A 17,918-nucleotide genomic window follows, 5' to 3' on the forward strand; every position below is an offset into this window, starting at 1 on the left:
GTGAAATGAAAAAAGGAAAAAAGTCTCAGATTGCATAGTAATCAACAACAGTATTTACAGTTGTAAACCCTCGGATAAAGATAAAATGCCAGTTTACATAAAGAAAACAGAAATACATAATTCCTGACAAATACCTTGTACACTCAAAAACAGTCTTACACTCAAAACACTGTCCTGCAATCCATCTGCCTTGCAGAGGCACACAAAGAAATAAGCTATATAGCCAGGGAACCAAGCACTGCCCAGCTGTGCAGAAAAGCAAAGTATTTTTAACTGAAGGATGCAAGATAACTGGGATTTAATGCTAAAACCCCCCACAGCCTCAAACATCTAGCCTATCTAAATAATCTAAGCTTCCTAGAGCATGCCAGAGACGAACAGCATCTCTCCAATGACTGAAGCAATAGTTTAACCAGCTTTCACCAGATTGCCCTGCTGGAAGAGTCTGCTCTTTCCGCTAACTAAAAGCAGTATTCTCCTATAAGTTGCAGTCACAAACACTGCGTAAGAATTTAAACCAACATTTATGCATAGATGTGCACAAACAGAACTAGAAGGGAAATAAAGCTAGTAAGTCTATGTATAAAGCTTAGCCCAAAGGAAAATTACTGCAGCACCACTGAATCAGATGGTCCACAGATTTCTCTCTCACACCCCCAGAGAGGTTATGTATGCTTTAGATTAAAATAAATAAAATCTGAAAAAACAGCACCAAGCAAGCAGCCTAGACACATCAGCTGGCGAACTCAGGCTACACATGTATTAGCACTTAGCATAGGATAACATGAATGGATTAGCAGCAAACACTTTGTGCTGAGGACCTGAACCTTGAAGTTTACACATTTGCAGGGTTCGCTATGCTTGAACTCATTTACTAACTCTTCAGATCACCTCTTCAGATCAGTTAGGTCTTGCAGACATAATTAGATGTTCATCCATTAGCATTTGGTACATTTTTGGATCATGTTTTTCTGTTTAGTTTCACCTGGAGAGAATCCAGTTTGCATTCACTGAAGCAAAAGCATGACAAGCAGGGACGACCAGATTAATTTAAAGGAGAAAAAAAAAAAAACAAACAACAAAAAACCCCCAAAAAACACAAACAAACTACCAGTCCTAGCCTGAAACAAAGCAATAATGCAAACCTACCCTAGGGTCCCTAAAAAGCAGTTATGCAAATGCATCACCTACCCCAACACGTGCAGCTACTCATCATCAAAAACACGGGCTGATGAGCCATTGCTGTGTATTTTTACATATTATGAGTAATATATTCTAATTTTATGTAAACTTTGACATGAGATTCTAATTATTATAGTCTTGCCAGTTAACCTCAATAAGCTCAAGTTCCCTCCTTGTGCATTTGCTTATGTCCATTCATACACTTTGATAATGCCTTCTCAAATACTGCTTCCATGACAATTTAAATTATAGTAAGATGAATAAAATCCTGGGGAAAAAAAGAATAAAGCACCCGCAAAGACACACAAACTTGTCACATTCAGATTCTGGTAAAAATATTAAAATTTAATAATACCTTTTGAACATATAATTATGTCAAGGAAAGAATAAAGGCATTCAAACAAATGGATATAGATCTTACACAGTATTTACAAATTCTAAACTGCAAGTTGACTATAAAGTCACAAATACTTTAAATATTTAGTAGAATATAGTGTAAATTCTAATATAAATTAGATATTAACTTCATCTGTTATTTTTTCCAGTGATAACAGTCTAATCTTTACATAATATATACATTAAAATACTAAAAAGTTATAAAATTTTATTTCTGTTACTATGCAAAGAAATGGAAAATACATCAGATCTGTCTTACTGTACAATATCCAAATTGAACTTTCTGCAGTGTCCTCTGCAAAAATAAACGGCACTTTCACATGCAACAAGGCATAAAGTACAAGTCTGTCCATTACCAGTATGCCATCTGAGTGCAAAGTAAACTAAAACACAAATGTCATTCAACCATATAGTTGAAAATCAAAAGTAAACTGTGGAAAGAGATTCTGACAAACTTTCTGATTCAGACTGAAGTAATAATAAAAAGCATGTAAACTGATTTCCATACAGATCTGTCATCTTAAAAAATGAAAATGCAGAATACTGAGAAGTTTGTCGTGACAGTATCAAAGTTACTTTGACAACACATAATGGAAGAAAAGCTGATGATCCTGTACGAATTCTGAAGCCCAGCCCTGCCAATGGGCTGCAGCATCTAAGCTGCTTTTCTATTGACAGTTTCCAAAATTACTTCTGCCACTCTGAATTGCACATCAGTAGTCAGATGAGTTTTCTAGACTTCATTATGCCATTGTGTAACCATAGCTTCCACAGTGCAATGCCACAAGAAGCCTGTCCTTAAGGATTTCTTTACTTGGGTATTCAGGTAACTTCAGCATGTTGATACTGAAAAGAAAGAAAAAAAAAAAAGCCACATCACAGTTCAGCAAGAAACCCAACAGTAAAGTTTTCTAAATTAAAACCCTGAAGATGTCACATTTATGGAGCAAAACAAACCTGTGCTGCATTACAGTACCACTGGGCATTCAAATACATCGCAGGAAATTAAGGTTTTTCACTTTAGTAAATTGTAATACAATAATTTAACTTCAATATTCCCTTATTAATTTCACTGCCTTTAGTAATGCAAAATGAAGTAGTAAACAATGAGCAAACATAATGTAACATCATCTGGGTTAAAACCCACCACTTTCATGTCAGATAGTGAATACTCCACAAACTGTCCAAATTTTTTTTGGCCTTTTAATGAGAATAGTCAAAAGAACTTTTGACTGCGACTGACATGAAAAAGCCCTGTTTTTAAGATATTTCAATGAGACTAGTTAACATACCATGTGCTTGATGTTGGTAAAAGATTTGCAGTATACGGCACAGCAGCAATTGTAAAATTTTGCAATCCACTGCCACCCATTATATGGGCAAAACCACCATGAGGCACTCTGGAACTGAGAAAATTCACAGAAATTAGACCACTACAAGAATGTTATAAGCCAAAAAATATGATCTCTACGCTGCAAATATCTCTTACTGATAGTAATTAGACAGTTACTAATACTTTTATCAAGGTTCCCCCTTTCTTACCCATATCAAAATTCTAATTGTCTAAATGCTTTTAATTACAATATTGAGTAACACATTTGTCCATTTACATTAGGCATCAAATTGTTTGAATGATATTTAAGAGAATTCTGTTTGCAAAAAGGAGTCATTTCTACAACCAGTTTTTATAACAGAATGTTATCTCAGTTTAGGCAAACATCTATGACTATTTATACTTACAGTTTAAGAAACACTGCATCATAAAAAAGTTTATTCTCCAACTACTATCCGTGGGACAACTGACCAAAGCGTTCTTGACGTGTCTTTTCATTTACTACTTCAGACCAAATATTTCAAGTAACTAATAAAACCGTTACATCAGTCACAAAACCATAAGTCATACTATCAGCCAGTGACAACCTATGGCAAAACCAGAACACACTAAAAAATTCACTAGCATCTTCAGGAATACATTCTCATTTAATCATATTACTCAATTTTTTTCATTTTACCAATATATTATTCAACAATTACTCGAGGTGTAAATGGACAATAGCCCTGGAGTCTTCAGAGTCCTTCCCTATAATTTTAATGTAACAGAGACAAACAGAATAAAATTCAGATATTTTTATAACATCAACTTAAGTTGGTGTTCATTGCAAGGTAACATGTTATTACACAGCCCTCACATTAAAAAAAATATATCAAAAAAACTATAATGAAAGGATAAGGACTAAAGAAGTTGAATGTGAGCCAGCAATGCATCCTTGCATCAAAGGAAGCCAGCAGCCTCTTGGGCTGCATCAGGAAGAATGTCACCAGCAGGCTGAGGGAGGTGATCCTTTCCCTGTACTCTGTGAGAAACATCTGGAGTCCAGCTCCAAGCTCCTCCCTTACAGGAGGGACAGGGACTTACTGCAGCAAGTTGAGCAAAGGGCCACGAAGATGGTAAGGGACTGGAGCACCCGACACAGAGGGAGAGCGAGCTGGGACTGTTAAGGCTGGAGAACAGAAGTCTCAGGGGAATCCGATCAATGTATATAATTACTTGAAGGGAGGAATAAATAAGACGGAGCATGAGTCTCAAGATGGAGCACCCAGTGGTGCCCAGTGACAGGACAGGATGCAATGGGCAAAAATTGAAATCCAGGAAATTCCATTCAAACATGAGAAAAACTTTTTTACTGTGAGGTGGTCCAGTACTGGAATAAGTTGCCCAGAGAAGCTGAGGGGTCAGCACCCCTGGACACAGTCAAAACCTGAGTGGACAAGACCTTGAGCATCCAGCTCTAGCTGACCCTGCTCTGAGCATGGGGTTGGATTAGACAATCTCCAGAGGTCCCTTCCAACCTCAGCTATTCTGTGATTTTGTAGCTAGCATAGAAACAATCTGATAAAACAAAATAAACCTTCCATAAAATACATAACAGCTGTTAGAATTTTAGATTACAGGTACTTACATTAAAAACAATGCTCCCATATTCACAAAACCAAAGTGACTGTAAAAACCAGGAGCAAGAATAGAAAAGAAGAATGAAGCAATCTTTCCACTCACAGTAAAACTACTTGGCAGAAATACAAAAGAGTAAGGGTTGCTACTGCCAAATGTTAAGGAGCTAGGACAGAGTTCACAGTAATACTTTTTAAACATACCTTTAAGAGCTAGCTATAGTATCCAACACATAAATCTGTATCACCTAGCTTAATGACAGCAATGTTGGGCATATAGTTCTAGCACTGGTACATAAGGCAGCCACTATGGAGGGAAGTACTCATTATTTGCAGCATACTATTGCTGACATACAAATGGAATTGCGCTCACAGCCACAGTTCAGAACAGTTGTAAAGATTTTACAGCGGTACTCTTTCATACCGTGATTTTGGCTCACATCTCTAATACAGTGCTGCCTCCCCTGCAGTGACTTTTTTTTCCCCTCTGATGAACCAAGAGAATTCCACATTCAAGTCAGCAATAAGACACAGACCTAACTGTTGAAAATTTTTCTTCACCCCACTATTAGCTAGAAGTTTTTACACTTTAACTTATTAAAATGTTTTTCATACAACAGGTCAAAATCGTACAGTATGATCAGGGCTTTGAGCATTTAAAAGTAACAGATGGCTGCCAACTTATGCCTCCAAGAATGAGTTTTCTTTCCAAGCAAAACACAGCCAATATAGTAAAGAAAGCCTTCTAAATATGTGCAAATAAGATCACAAGATCTTACCTCTCTTACTGCATGTGGTGCTTAGGGACATGGTTTAGTGGTGGACTTGGCAGTGCTAGGTTAATGGCTGGACTTGATGATCTTACAGGTCTTTTCTAACCTAAACGATTCTACGATCCTATGTGCAAACAGCCTTCAGCAAGAGTAACAATACGATTTCATAGCTGTGGAAACTTCAATACTATTAAAATGTTTAAGTTTACATCTGAATCCTAACTTTTCTACCTATTTTTCCACTTACAGATTTTGCATATACTTGAAATGAAAACAGTGTAGAAGACCAAATAGATCGGGAGGGAGTAAAAGCATGTGGAATTGGCAATACCATCTCAAGCAGGTGTCAGCAGAAAAAAGGAGGTGGTGCCTAAGTAAACTTTCAGATCCCCAACATGAGGCACAAGAATATTTAGGCTTTTTCTTGAGTGTGCCAAAACCTCCAAAAACACAGAATCTGCTATTCAAACATTGCTCACGACAATTACTTTACTGTTAAAAGATATCTTAAAATTGGTATTAACGATGAATGTAATGGTATCTCCACTGAAACTACCACAGCAAGACTTCATTACATTGACGAGAAAAAGGTGTAAGAATGGGGGAAGACAACAAAAGACAAAGTTTAAGAAATATTCAGAGAAACACTGAAGACAATAATAAATATAATTGTTTTATTTAATTCACTAGATTAATTTCATAGTCTTTGATTGGAAAGAAAGAACAGTACCACTTCAGACACACACAAAAACATCAAGTAAGTGAATATGCAGAAGAGATTAAAGGGAAATGGAAAAAAACAATGAAAATTTTGAATGCAGCCTGCCAACCAGTACACACAGAAACAAATTCTTCACTAAGGAAATGTGACTCCAGAAAAAGGTCATAGTTTGAAATCAGGTATACTTTTAGTATACAATTTTACTTAAGATACTGGCCTGTACTAGACTAACTGCTGTTTTAGCTCAGACAACTCAGCATCTAAATCTTCCATGCCCAGAAACTAGGACTGTCTGGGGATTTATGTGCAAAAATGCCAGCTGCATACCACTATTAGAGGTAACTTTCAAAGGTTACATTTTTATGGAAAAATACACCTATTACATTCCAATCACTGAAGAAAAAACACAATGGGCTCCTACTAGCCGATACAGAAAAAAACTAAGTGATTTGTTTTTAAATTCCAGCCCAGAGCACTTAAAAGACATACCAAAAATTTCTTTCCTACTAACAAGAAATGGGTAAGAACAAGTCAGTATGTGATTTGTGACCAAAATGAATGGTGCTCAAGCACGTATTAATCAGACAACATAATTGTTTACTTGATAGAAAGCATCCTCTAGAATCCAGTAGATTATCCCAAATGCCATGAAAACAGTGAATGCCACTTCAGTATCATTTGGAATGTTTTAAGAAGCATTTGAAACATGACCTTACATCTCAAAGATCCTTATTTGCTGTCTGGATTTAGCAATGGACTAGTCCACTAAAAATGAAAGACCAGCAGCTGGTTGCAACAGATGTGCAGTTAGAACTGCAGGAATCATTTCTGCAGCAGACAAAAAGAAAAGATCGATGTGCACAGAACTAGCTTCTTAAATTGTCTGTAATCCCTAAAACCAATGAAATTCATAATAAATCAAGTGAAACTAATAGAACTTGAAGACCATGCCATTTGATGATACATCCGTGACTGTGAAATTCCTTGATATAAGAGACAAGGTTTGATGATCTTAATTTGTATTTTACCATTGCTTAACCACAAAACTTATAAACAAAAGGTCAACTACTCTACTAATCCTAGAATATGAAGGGAACATCAGATTAAGAAGATGGTGCAATCTCTACCTGCCACCAGAAGAAGACATGAATTACACAGCTCAGGTGCCACATGTATGTCTGTGGATCCACTTTGCAGAATGTCGGTATACACAAACTTGGGAACTCACCCAGCTCACAGGGGCATTTATTGCTCAAAACTTTCCTCCACTGCCCCCAAACTATAAAAGGAAATAGAAGTGGCTTTCCCTGAAGAACAACTAGAATGTAGGACAGAAATCCTATACAAAGCAAACACAGTCTTGCATAAGGTTACATCTTCACTTGATCTCAACACACTGCACTAATGTTGAATTCAACTCAGCTTTAGGAGAAGGATGTTCTGTTTACACTGACTGAAGCGATACCTAGTTATCTCACACATTAAAGCCTATATTGATTACTGGAAAAGCCAAGAGCCACATAAATATGCAACAGGAAGAAGAATATAAAGCGCAGTTAAATTCACTACTGCCTTGTTAAAAATTGCCTGGGACAGCAACAAAGGCCTCTTGCAAAGTAATCAAGTACAATAAATAAGTAATCAATCATTTTGCTGGCAATATGGGCAGCAAAAGTATTAACACACACTTTGTCTACTTTGATCAACGTATAGAACACTGAAGTATGCAAAACAGTTTCTAGTTAGGTGATCTTGTATGGTAATCTGAAGTCTCTTGACTTATTTCAGAGTATCCAGACATTATATATGTTATTACAGAAGAGTTTCTCACCTGCCAGTAACAAACTGTAATAGTAATACTCTCTCTTCCTGAGTTAGTTCTTCCACAACATCCCAGAACCACTAAATGAAAAATAAGTTAGTTTGTATTTTCCATTAAATCCTTATAGTACTTGAAAAAGATAATGGTAAAACAATAAATGGAATATTTGTGTGTTTGTAACTTAAATGATGGAAGTTTTCATATGAAATTCATACATAACAAAGCCACTTAATATAGGAATATAGTATAAAGTACTTCCACAAATTTCAGCCAAAAGCTTCCATAAACACACATGGAAAACGACAATAACAACAAAAGCACCTTTTTTTGGATTACAATGCAATAGTCTACATTCTTGAAAAAAATAATTTTACCTGAATAACTTGGTCTCCTCTCTCGTAGCCACTGGTATATTCTGTATTTTTTAACCAATCATTCACATCAATTTCTGGCATACCAGACAACAAAAGCTCCTTCAGAAGAAGTACACAGATTGTGATTAGTCCTCCTGACTAACCATTAATTTCAAGTGTTTATGCTATTTTAAAAAATAACGCTTTAAGAAATATAAAAATTACAGTGCGTTTTCTGTTTAGTTGCAACCTTGCGGAACCTACAATTCTTAATACAAGAAGATTCTTGAATTGAGGTAACTTCATATGATCTGTTTAATTTAAGCACACAGTATCAAGATACAGAAATTATTGCCAAAGAAGTTGAAAGAAAGATCTCTGAGTTTTGGCATGACTTGAGACAAAACTTGAGATGTGTTGGTTACAGAAGATCAAACCACCACAAAAAACTTATTGGAATTTGATTCTGTGACTCAAAAAGTAATAGACAGCATCTCCTTACTTTTAAAGAACTTCTGTCCTCCTGAAAGAAAATATGAAAAGGCTTAAAGGCCAAATTATCCTGATTCCATTTTGAAATTACAATTTAAGGCATTTATCACTGGCACATGAAGTTATCACATTCCAGGAAGACAGTCATTCTAAGTAATTAGGATAAACAGGAATATACATATTGAGATCCTCACTGATAGATGCCCACGAAGTAAAACCAAAGTGAAAGATACAAAATGGTTATTTTGTGGGTACTGAGCTTTACTTCTACATCGTTACACTACTGATGAAGTATGCTGAACGAAGTATTTAAAACAGTATAGGCATTTCTGCTTACCAGTTCATATTCATCAAAAAGCTGGATCAAAGACGGTGGAATGAACATATGGAACCCTTGTAAAAAGGCATTTATCTGAGGCTGAATGGCTCTTGTCATTCTAAGCTCTGTGACAAGCTGGACATACTCAGCCTGCAACATAGAAAGTGACATTAAGACATACAATAGCAAACATACATAGTGCTTGTGCAAACACACACACGTAAATGCGGTCCTCAATACATTACAAATCTCATCCACTGTAAGATGTTAAGAGTCCCTATATGCACTTTTCACACATGGAAGCAACCCAAAATAATTCAGAAGGCCCCTCAGAGTTCAGAGCCCCTTCTGCTCTTCCCCTTTCCTACCTTCCAAAGACAATTCCCAAACAGAAATGTTTAAACGGTAACACAAACCAGTCAAAAAACAGGGACTTGGACTAAGATAAAGGAAGTGAATAAAATTCAGTTTGTCATGCCTGCATCTAATACAACCACTGTTGTGATCATCTAAGGACATAAACAAGGCAAAGTTTGTCAAGAAAAATACTCTATTAAGCAAACTGACATAACTCACTCAGGAAAAAGGATAAACTTCTGAAGGAATATTTGTGAGCCAAAAAGCTTTCTTGCTTTCCCCCTATCTCTAGAAGTCTAACAGAATATATTACTTATCCCTGCAAGCTTTATTGTCTTAATAACAATTTCATTTTTTTTAAGAAAGTCTTGAAAGTCTCCTCAGTTTTTAAAAAGGCAAAAAAGACAGAAAAGCATTTATACCATATAACATAACCATGTGAATAGACAGTATCATAGTTTGCATGCTTCAGAGATTTGGGGGTTCCATCCCCTTTAAAAGATGCCAGTTAGAAAAGGAATCCACCAGAACTTTACTTTTGTTGAAAACACAGAAGCCTAGGAGGCGGTTAATGGAGGAAGGTTTTTAGAATGAGATAGACAGAAATGCCTACGTTAAAGCTGTATAAACATGTCTTACCTACCCTGACAAAACTATGCCAGTCTAAAAGTTTCTTTACTCACGAAAAGAGATTTCTACTTGAGAACAAAATTTATTCCTAGATTAAGGTACTCTGTTTCAAAGTAATGCTTTGACTTCCTAATCATGATTTTTAATAATGAAATCATGAAACATGATTAACCTCCCAATTAAACCATCTCAACTATCACCTTCCCTCAAGACAATAATCTTACAAAAATATGACCTTGATTTTTAATTTTAAAAAAACATCAACCTAAACTTTTAGGTTCTGAACCTGCACAAAAGCAACCAAGCATTCTTTCTTTCCTCTCTTTCTGAAAAACAGTATGAAGTATGAAACATTTCAAAACAGAAGAATATTTTTGAAAGGCAATTCCTTACATTCACAGAAGTACAGAGGGGTTATCATTTGCTTTGCAGTTGGAAGATACTTTTAAATGCATTACCACCATTTTATTCAAGTGAGAAGACAATTAATTTGTGAAGTGCTCTGAAGAGGAACATTACCTAAGCATATCTTCAACTGCAGAGCTGTTCCCAAAAATCCAGTTTCAATCTAGTAATCTCCCTAGGTTGCTTCTACCGTCAGTGGAACTGAAGACACCTCCCTTCTCTAATGAATTAGAGGGGTAGCCAAAGGAGATTAACTGCCCTAGACAAAAGTCAGCCTCTAAATACATCTTACGAGCTCTAGGAAGAAATCAGAAACTTTAGCAATATCAGGATTAGCAGTAGTGTTAAATGCTGGTTTTCAATGATCAGAAATATTTGTCTCACATCTTGTAAGTTCCTGTTACATGAATTAGGCTATTCAGAAAACAGAGTTGTAGAAAGAAAAATTAACCATCTTATTTTTAAAAAAATACCTTAGAAAAAATATGACACATTTTCTGCATTACAGAAATATTTACATTGAACACTTTAATTATGAAAGAAAACAGTTGCTGTGCTTTAGGTGTAACAAGAAGTGTTTTAAATAGCCTGGAACAGCCAAGCATACTGACTATCAGCAGTGGCACATGCTGAAAGACCTGTACCACAGAATTTACATAATATATGCCAGTAAAAAAATGGTCAATTTGTTTTTCCCTCTGTTCACTTCATTTACATTTTATTCCCTCTCAGAAGCCTTAGGAGCACATTACAAAACAGAAATATCTACATAGTTTCAGACCTACATATGCATTCCTACATAGTGCATAAAAGGCACAATCCAGACTTCTTTTAAGAGGGGAGATTTGATTGAACGGGCATCACAAATACGATGACAAAGTCTGGTTTGGGTGAGGGGTTGTTCTGTATTTTCCTTTGAGGTAAATCAAGCAGAGATCATGCTTCCCTGATTTCACAACTCCATATACTGTGAGATGAGGATCAATGTTCGTTATGATGTTCAGATTCAGAGAGCAGCTCCATTCCAAAGCTGGTTGAAAAAATACGTAATTTTTTACTGCCAAACAGCACAGCCAGCTCACAGATAGACAAGTCCTGGGAGGACTGAGAAAGCCATAGGATTGTGGAGATTTGCACCATTTTTTTTAAATAGCATATGGTTAAACTTTGTCTCGCTCTGATTTTATTTTTTCCTAACAAGTAGAAAGCTGCAAAAATACACACAGCAAAGAACAAAGAATCCCATAGCATGGACACTGGAAAAAGCCTGACTTTTCCCTTTGAAGTCTCCCCATTACCATGACAAAAGGCAGCTGAACCACTACTATAACTGATATTTCAGTTGGAGCTACATGGACACTCCAATTGCAAGACTGGAACATTTGCATCATATGGTCCCACAACCATTCACCTATTACACAGCTGATGTAAAAAAAGAAAATGCCCTTGTTCAATGAAAACAACTTTATACAAACAGCTATTGCTACTGCTCCTCAATGGGGCATTTACTCTATTTGGGTTTTCAATAAGAGGAAGATGGATTGTTTGGGTGATTGGGGGTGTTTTGGTTTTGGCATGGGGGTTTTTTTTGTGAGTTTGTTGGTTTGGTTGTGGAGTTTTTTTAAGGAACAAAGATTCACTCATAATTTCATTTTTTAAAAATGCTATCCTTTAAACAGGAAATCTGCTAGTGTGCATACACAGCAAATTCCTTTAGAAGCTGAATTTTCTTCTCCCAGAGGTACAGCAAATACAATAAGTTTTAAACAGCGATCTTTTATTCCTCAGGTAAAGGCAGAAAAAAAGAAAGATATCTCTTTCAGGAAAAAAAGATGGTTTATAAAGTAAAGGAGACACTTTCCTGTTTAACCTGTTAGAACTGCTAAGCTAAAACATACTGCAAAACCACGTCACATTAAAGAAGTTGGGAAAAATTCCCAAACGCCAGTAAAACACAGATCTACAATTTTCAACAACTCGGTTCGCCACTGTCAAAATCAGTGAACAAGAGACAGTGCCGTCTTACAAATGTTTGTTGACTTCACATTTTGCAGCTTCAAATTTAAAAATCAATTAATACTAACAGTTTCAAAGCTACAACAACAGTCATCTGTTCCTTACCACCTTTCAAATAAAAGCTACACAAACTCCTGTCCCTTCCCTGCCACAGCTGAGGAAGGTTGATGAGCTAGAATGGATGCACCTGTTCTACACATGTTCATTCACCCTTTTTAGTCTGTGCCCCAAGTCAGAAGTTAACAGAGCAATGTAAGCTACTAATAACTGAAGATATCCTTGTGTAGGCAAACTTCTAATTTCATGCTAACTGATAACAGTTTTTAAATAGTTGTTATGATATCACAATTTATGTCAAGTACATCTATTTTATATATTGAGACGCCAAGACTGCCCAGAAACAAGAATGAACATCCCTGCTTTCTCTAATAGGTAATAAAGAAATTAATCATCCACTGCCTTCACAATTAGACTTGTTTTACCATCTGTATTCTTTCATGAATGACTATACTGCAGAAAACAGTGCAGAATCAGGCTAATAATATGTATTCCTGTTATTGGAATGACACTCTGCTTTAATGAAAGTGAGGATTAAGCAGAAAAGAATCCAGTGCCAATTGCTCCAACACAAACTAAAATTTTGTTAGAACAAATGCTGACACCAAGTGGCCATTTACCAATACAGCAACTGTCTACGCAACTGGTAGTGCTGAATGAATACTGTGTACACAAAGCAAGTTAGGATAGCTCAACACAAATGAAAAATCAACGCATAAACCAGACATAAGGATCAAAAGAGCCAACGATACAAAAAATTGCAGGTCTACCCATGACACTCCTACAGTTACTCAAAACTATCCAGTGGGTAACCGCAGAATTCAATTAGACTGATGTCTACTTTAATTTCCAGATGATTTTCAAAAGCTGGCTCTGTTTTTCCATATTCATTTTTTAACTAAAGCTGCAGAGAACTCAGAGACTTTCCAAGCTGTTACTATTAAAGTAAATTAAAAAGGTAAATTATTTCCATACACACCAAGTGACTTGCAAATGGATGAAAAAGCTTCCTGTAGCCTTTTACTGTATCAATTATCTGTATGTTACTGTAGAGCAATCCAGTGCCACAGACTGCCCTAGCAGCAGCACACTTTGCAACATTACCTACCAATTTTACTTGTAGCAACTACTACTGTTTTACCTTCCTGGTATATACACGCATGACTTAACTTTAGGAATATTTGTAACTTTTAAAATATACCCTTCATTTAAAGTTGATCCTATTTTCCTTCTAAAAGTTCTGTCAGAAAAAAGAACCTCAAACCTGAACACTTATAGAAATTTAATATAGTACTATTTCTATAACGTGCTAAGCTAGAAAAAAGGGGGAAGAGTGTTGGCAACTTTTTTATTTTGTGCATTTCCTTCAAAACAGGTATACCATTTATGCTTCCAGTTACTCAGAAAGTCAGTCCAATTGCTTTTCTTATACTATCAACTTCTGAATAAACCTGTATACTCACCTTGTTTTCCTGTGTAACAAGTATACTTGCACCCCCTGGCTTCAATGGCACTTCTTCCATTGCTCCAAACACATCAGTCTCAACAGAGAAGGTCAGCTCTAACCCCAGATCACTGATATCGTTATCTAAAATCCACTGCAAGTTCTTTGCATACTCTGGATCAATAGATGCTACATCCTGATAATTTACAGGTATACCTAGAAAAAGCAAAGAGACAAAACCCCCTCAAATAAATAAGATAAAGCAAAAAGGGTTCTAACTTAATATATGGTAGAAGATTGCCCTCTAGAGAGAAACCAGAATAATGCAGTAAGAGGAAAAGGGAAAAAGGGATTCACCATTACTAACTACAGCAGAACTGTTACTTACTACACTTTAAAAGTATTAAAGAATCAAGTTTCCTCTGTATGTTTTTCCTCCCAGTGAAGCAAATAGCATACCACTTGAGCCACAACAATTTGTACAATTTTAGATCACTAATGGATTTCAGTAAAAGCATCTAACCATACAGCACACACAATGTTAAATGAGTTTCCTAAAAAAATCTTACCGTTTTCTACGTAACTTTTAGAAACCCAAGTATCACATTGCTCTATATAATATCATCTTTTCCCCCAGAAAATTATTTAGAACTTGGGGGAAAAAAGAAAAGACCTTTCTGTACTTAGAAAACTCTTTCGCTCTTCAGTTTTCTTCTTTTTAATCATGCTGCTATGAGACCTATTATACAGTTGAAAAAAATTATTTATAGGAATTTTACATTTTCAAACTGAACTTGCAAGCCATTTAGAAGCATTAAGAGGAGAGTTGCTAGAGGTTGGACTTTCATCCAAATACCGAAACTGCCTACTTACAGCCCCTTCACAGACATGGCACTCAAACAAATTTGAGCAAAGGTGCCCAGAACAAGGTCACCCTGAGTTTGCGCAAGAGAACTACCCTCTTCACCTCACGAGAAAGCAAACCCCAATTACTTTAACTGTCTCATGATAGATACTTTACCAAGACAGATAAATACCTGGGAAAAGGGGCAGGGGGTGAGGGTGCTAGTAGGTTTAGAGAAAAGCAAGTTATCGAGAAGTACTCTCTTTGCTTCACCATCTTCTGTGCGTTGTGAAGTGTCAGAAGGGTGCCCATTAGTAGAAGTCTTAGCACGCTATGGACTGCAGAAGCAGTACCCCAGAGAGTAACACAAAATTCAAAGGTTAGCAGCCGGTGCAAACAGGTAAGTACAAAAACTGTTACAGTATTTCCCTGGAAGAGCTAACTAGTGCTGAAATGGTGCACACACAAGCTGTAAGGCATTGTTTTTCTAATAAAGTCAAGCAACACTCCAGTTTAAGGGAGGAATAGATAATTTACTAATGAATTTTCACTGTCTTCTCTCAAAAAAAAAAATCTAACAGCTGTCTAGTAGTTTCTAGAGGACTTTCACTTTTGCCAACTAGTAAGCATATGTGCATTTCACATATGAAATGTGGAAATAATGATGTCTCTGAGGGATATAAGCAAAACGTGGGAAAAGAAGCAGACTGAAAAGTAGGAATCAAAGACTCCTTTAGAGAAGAAACTGAACTAGAGCGTTATGATGAGACTACACTTATAGTCAGCATGTTGTGAGACCAAAGCACTAAGCTCACTCATTTGCTTGACATGGTTTACCAATCAATAGACTCAGGCCAGGCAGTTACAAAGAAACTCTGTCAGATTTATCAGGACAAAATTTGAATCCCATGAAATACTATGTATCTTTCTCCTGCTATACCCTTAAGGCACCTATAGTTTGAAAAGGAAGAGAAATCTATCTTAGCATAAATGTGATAAACAGGTATTTCTGTGCAACACAGAACTTCAAAAAGATACCACAGGTAAGCTCTGAGACAAGTTCAGTAACTATTCAAGGATTTAAGGCCTCCAGCTCAATATACACTGACTCAGAAATTAATTTTTGCTTTTGTTGATGCCATTTTAAGGAGCATTTTCTATTATACTGTGAAAGAGAGAACTTAAGTCTAACAGCAGAGAGCACAGTTAGGAATTTATCTGCTATGCGTCTTTGTACGTTGGAAGTGGAAGTTTCCTTTTCCAAACACAAAAGTAATTGGCTCCTTAGAAAAAAACCAATGTAACTGGACAACAACACTAGTGAAACTATCTTCTCCTCCCGTTTAAGCAGAACGCAGACAGGCAGTTTGAGAAAAACAAACCTAAGAGGCCTTATTAATTTCTGACTATATTTCTGCCTCAGTTCTACATCTGTAATACAGTGCAGCCCTAATAAACATGAAGACCTATGGAATAATCTTTGATTTCACAACACGCAAAAAAAAAATCATGCAGCTACATACCTAACATCTTAAACACATTAGTTGTGTGTTATCTGGATCATCACTTAAGCTGGTGATCTTTCCTTGCCTACCAGATATTGTTGCAGAAAGATCTCAGTTCATCACAGTGAAAAAAGGTGATGCACGCACCTGAGTCTCAAAAAAGTAGCCATACTTTTTTGTATGTTTTGAAAAGTAGGCTACTCTTTTGAAAAGTAGCCTGTTCATACAGGTTTTGGCTACTAATTAAGGCACTTCCACATCATGTCTGTGGACTGAAGAGAAGAGTTTCCTTTGAAAGAGGAGGAGACCTCCTCACTGTTCCTCAGATAGAGGAGGTCTTACCACACAACTGGTGGATTCAGTACCATCAACAGGAAAGGCTACAGAAAACAAGGATCTCAGCGCAAGGTGATAAACCAAAGGAATGGAAACTACCTCAGGCTTCAAAAGATTTCATACTCCATGACTTAAGGCCTGACAAGTAGCTGAAGGGAATCTCTCTGTCTGTAACCTGGTAACTTGTATTTGGCATGAACAACAGTTAGCATAACCCATAGCTGAACCTGAAACAAAAATAAACCAAAAACCCCTAAGAGCATCTGCTGCTGTGCAACTCACGTTCCTTAAGCAAGAAGAGAGGAGATGCACAAAGTTGAGGGAAAAGGCCTTGGAAAGGTTTAAATAAACCATTCCGAGGAAGAAAAAGCAACTACTTTGGGAAGTGGAGGTGTAATTTTCCCAGTTCTCCGAGTCTGATAAGTAACAAGAAGTGTCAAAAACCTGTGAACCTTTTGAACTTAAAGATTATGAATGTGCACAAAACTCTCGAGTTCCAGGATGCCTGTTCAACAGAATGACAAGACCTTACAAAGAGGGACTGGTGAGATCTTAACAGACTACTCGCTGCTGTTTGTTTTGCAATAGTTACTCTAGCAAAATGAAAAAGAAAAAAAAGAGTAAACAATAGGTCATCTTGTCAATTCAGAAACCAACAAATCCAGTATATAAGCACAATTCAAACTAGAAAAGAACCCAAATTAATTAGTAGTCATTTCCAAAAGAGGTGACAAGAGCAACACTTGACTATTCTCAAGGTGTCACTGAACAGCAGAAAAATATGTTTTTCTCATTTGTGAATACATCACAGGGAGATTAGCCTGTAAGCATAATTCTTCTGGTCACACAGAGGCATCCCTTGATATCAGAGGCAAACCCTTAAGTCAGTGCCAAATTGTGCCACACAGAGATATGTCTACTTTGGAATCACTTTCCTACGTGAAGATCAATGACCAGGGAAGCCTGATGAGGCATTGCCAACATGGTGCTGCTTCAGATTGGCTGTCCTCCATTGCCTCTTGCCCAGTACACAGTCACACTCCTGCAGTAGAAAGCGGTACTGAAGGAGAGAAGTAAAATGCATCTCTTTGTCAGGAAGATCTTGACAGAGATGACTGAGCCTGCACCATCAACAAAGTGAAACAGTGTTCCCTGAACACTTTCAGGGAAGAGAAACAGTAAATCTGAAATTGATCTGTCCTGGACTCAGCAAACATCACAGGAAGACTGTAGGTAGACAGAATGATTACAGAAAAACAGAATGAGATGCAAGCAATCCCTTGAAAACCTTCCTAGGTCTTAAAGTAACGAGCGGTT

At 36.7% G+C, this 17,918-nt stretch overlaps 1 protein-coding gene across 5 annotated transcripts in view; it reads right to left on the reverse strand.

The window, feature by feature from the left end:
* Positions 1-1,554: 1,554 nt before the first annotated feature.
* HACE1 (HECT domain and ankyrin repeat containing E3 ubiquitin protein ligase 1) overlaps positions 1,555-17,918 on the reverse strand; it is a 54,040-nt gene continuing 37,676 nt past the window's right edge. For 4 of the 5 annotated variants that reach the window (XM_072855582.1, XM_072855579.1, XM_072855577.1 and 1 more), the window contains 6 exons: positions 13,936-14,132; positions 9,026-9,157; positions 8,218-8,316; positions 7,853-7,923; positions 2,871-2,984; positions 1,555-2,424 (listed from right to left, as the gene is read on the reverse strand). In XM_072855582.1, the coding sequence (XP_072711683.1) occupies positions 2,322-2,424; positions 2,871-2,984; positions 7,853-7,923; positions 8,218-8,316; positions 9,026-9,157; positions 13,936-14,132 (716 nt within the window). In that variant the 3' untranslated portion in view covers positions 1,555-2,321. The remainder of the gene's footprint in view (positions 2,425-2,870; positions 2,985-7,852; positions 7,924-8,217; positions 8,317-9,025; positions 9,158-13,935; positions 14,133-17,918) is intronic. The other variant, XM_072855581.1, reaches the window with a different exon arrangement.

This window comes from Ciconia boyciana, chromosome 3 (assembly GCF_034638445.1).
Source record: "Ciconia boyciana chromosome 3, ASM3463844v1, whole genome shotgun sequence".
Taxonomy (NCBI): domain Eukaryota; kingdom Metazoa; phylum Chordata; class Aves; order Ciconiiformes; family Ciconiidae; genus Ciconia; species Ciconia boyciana.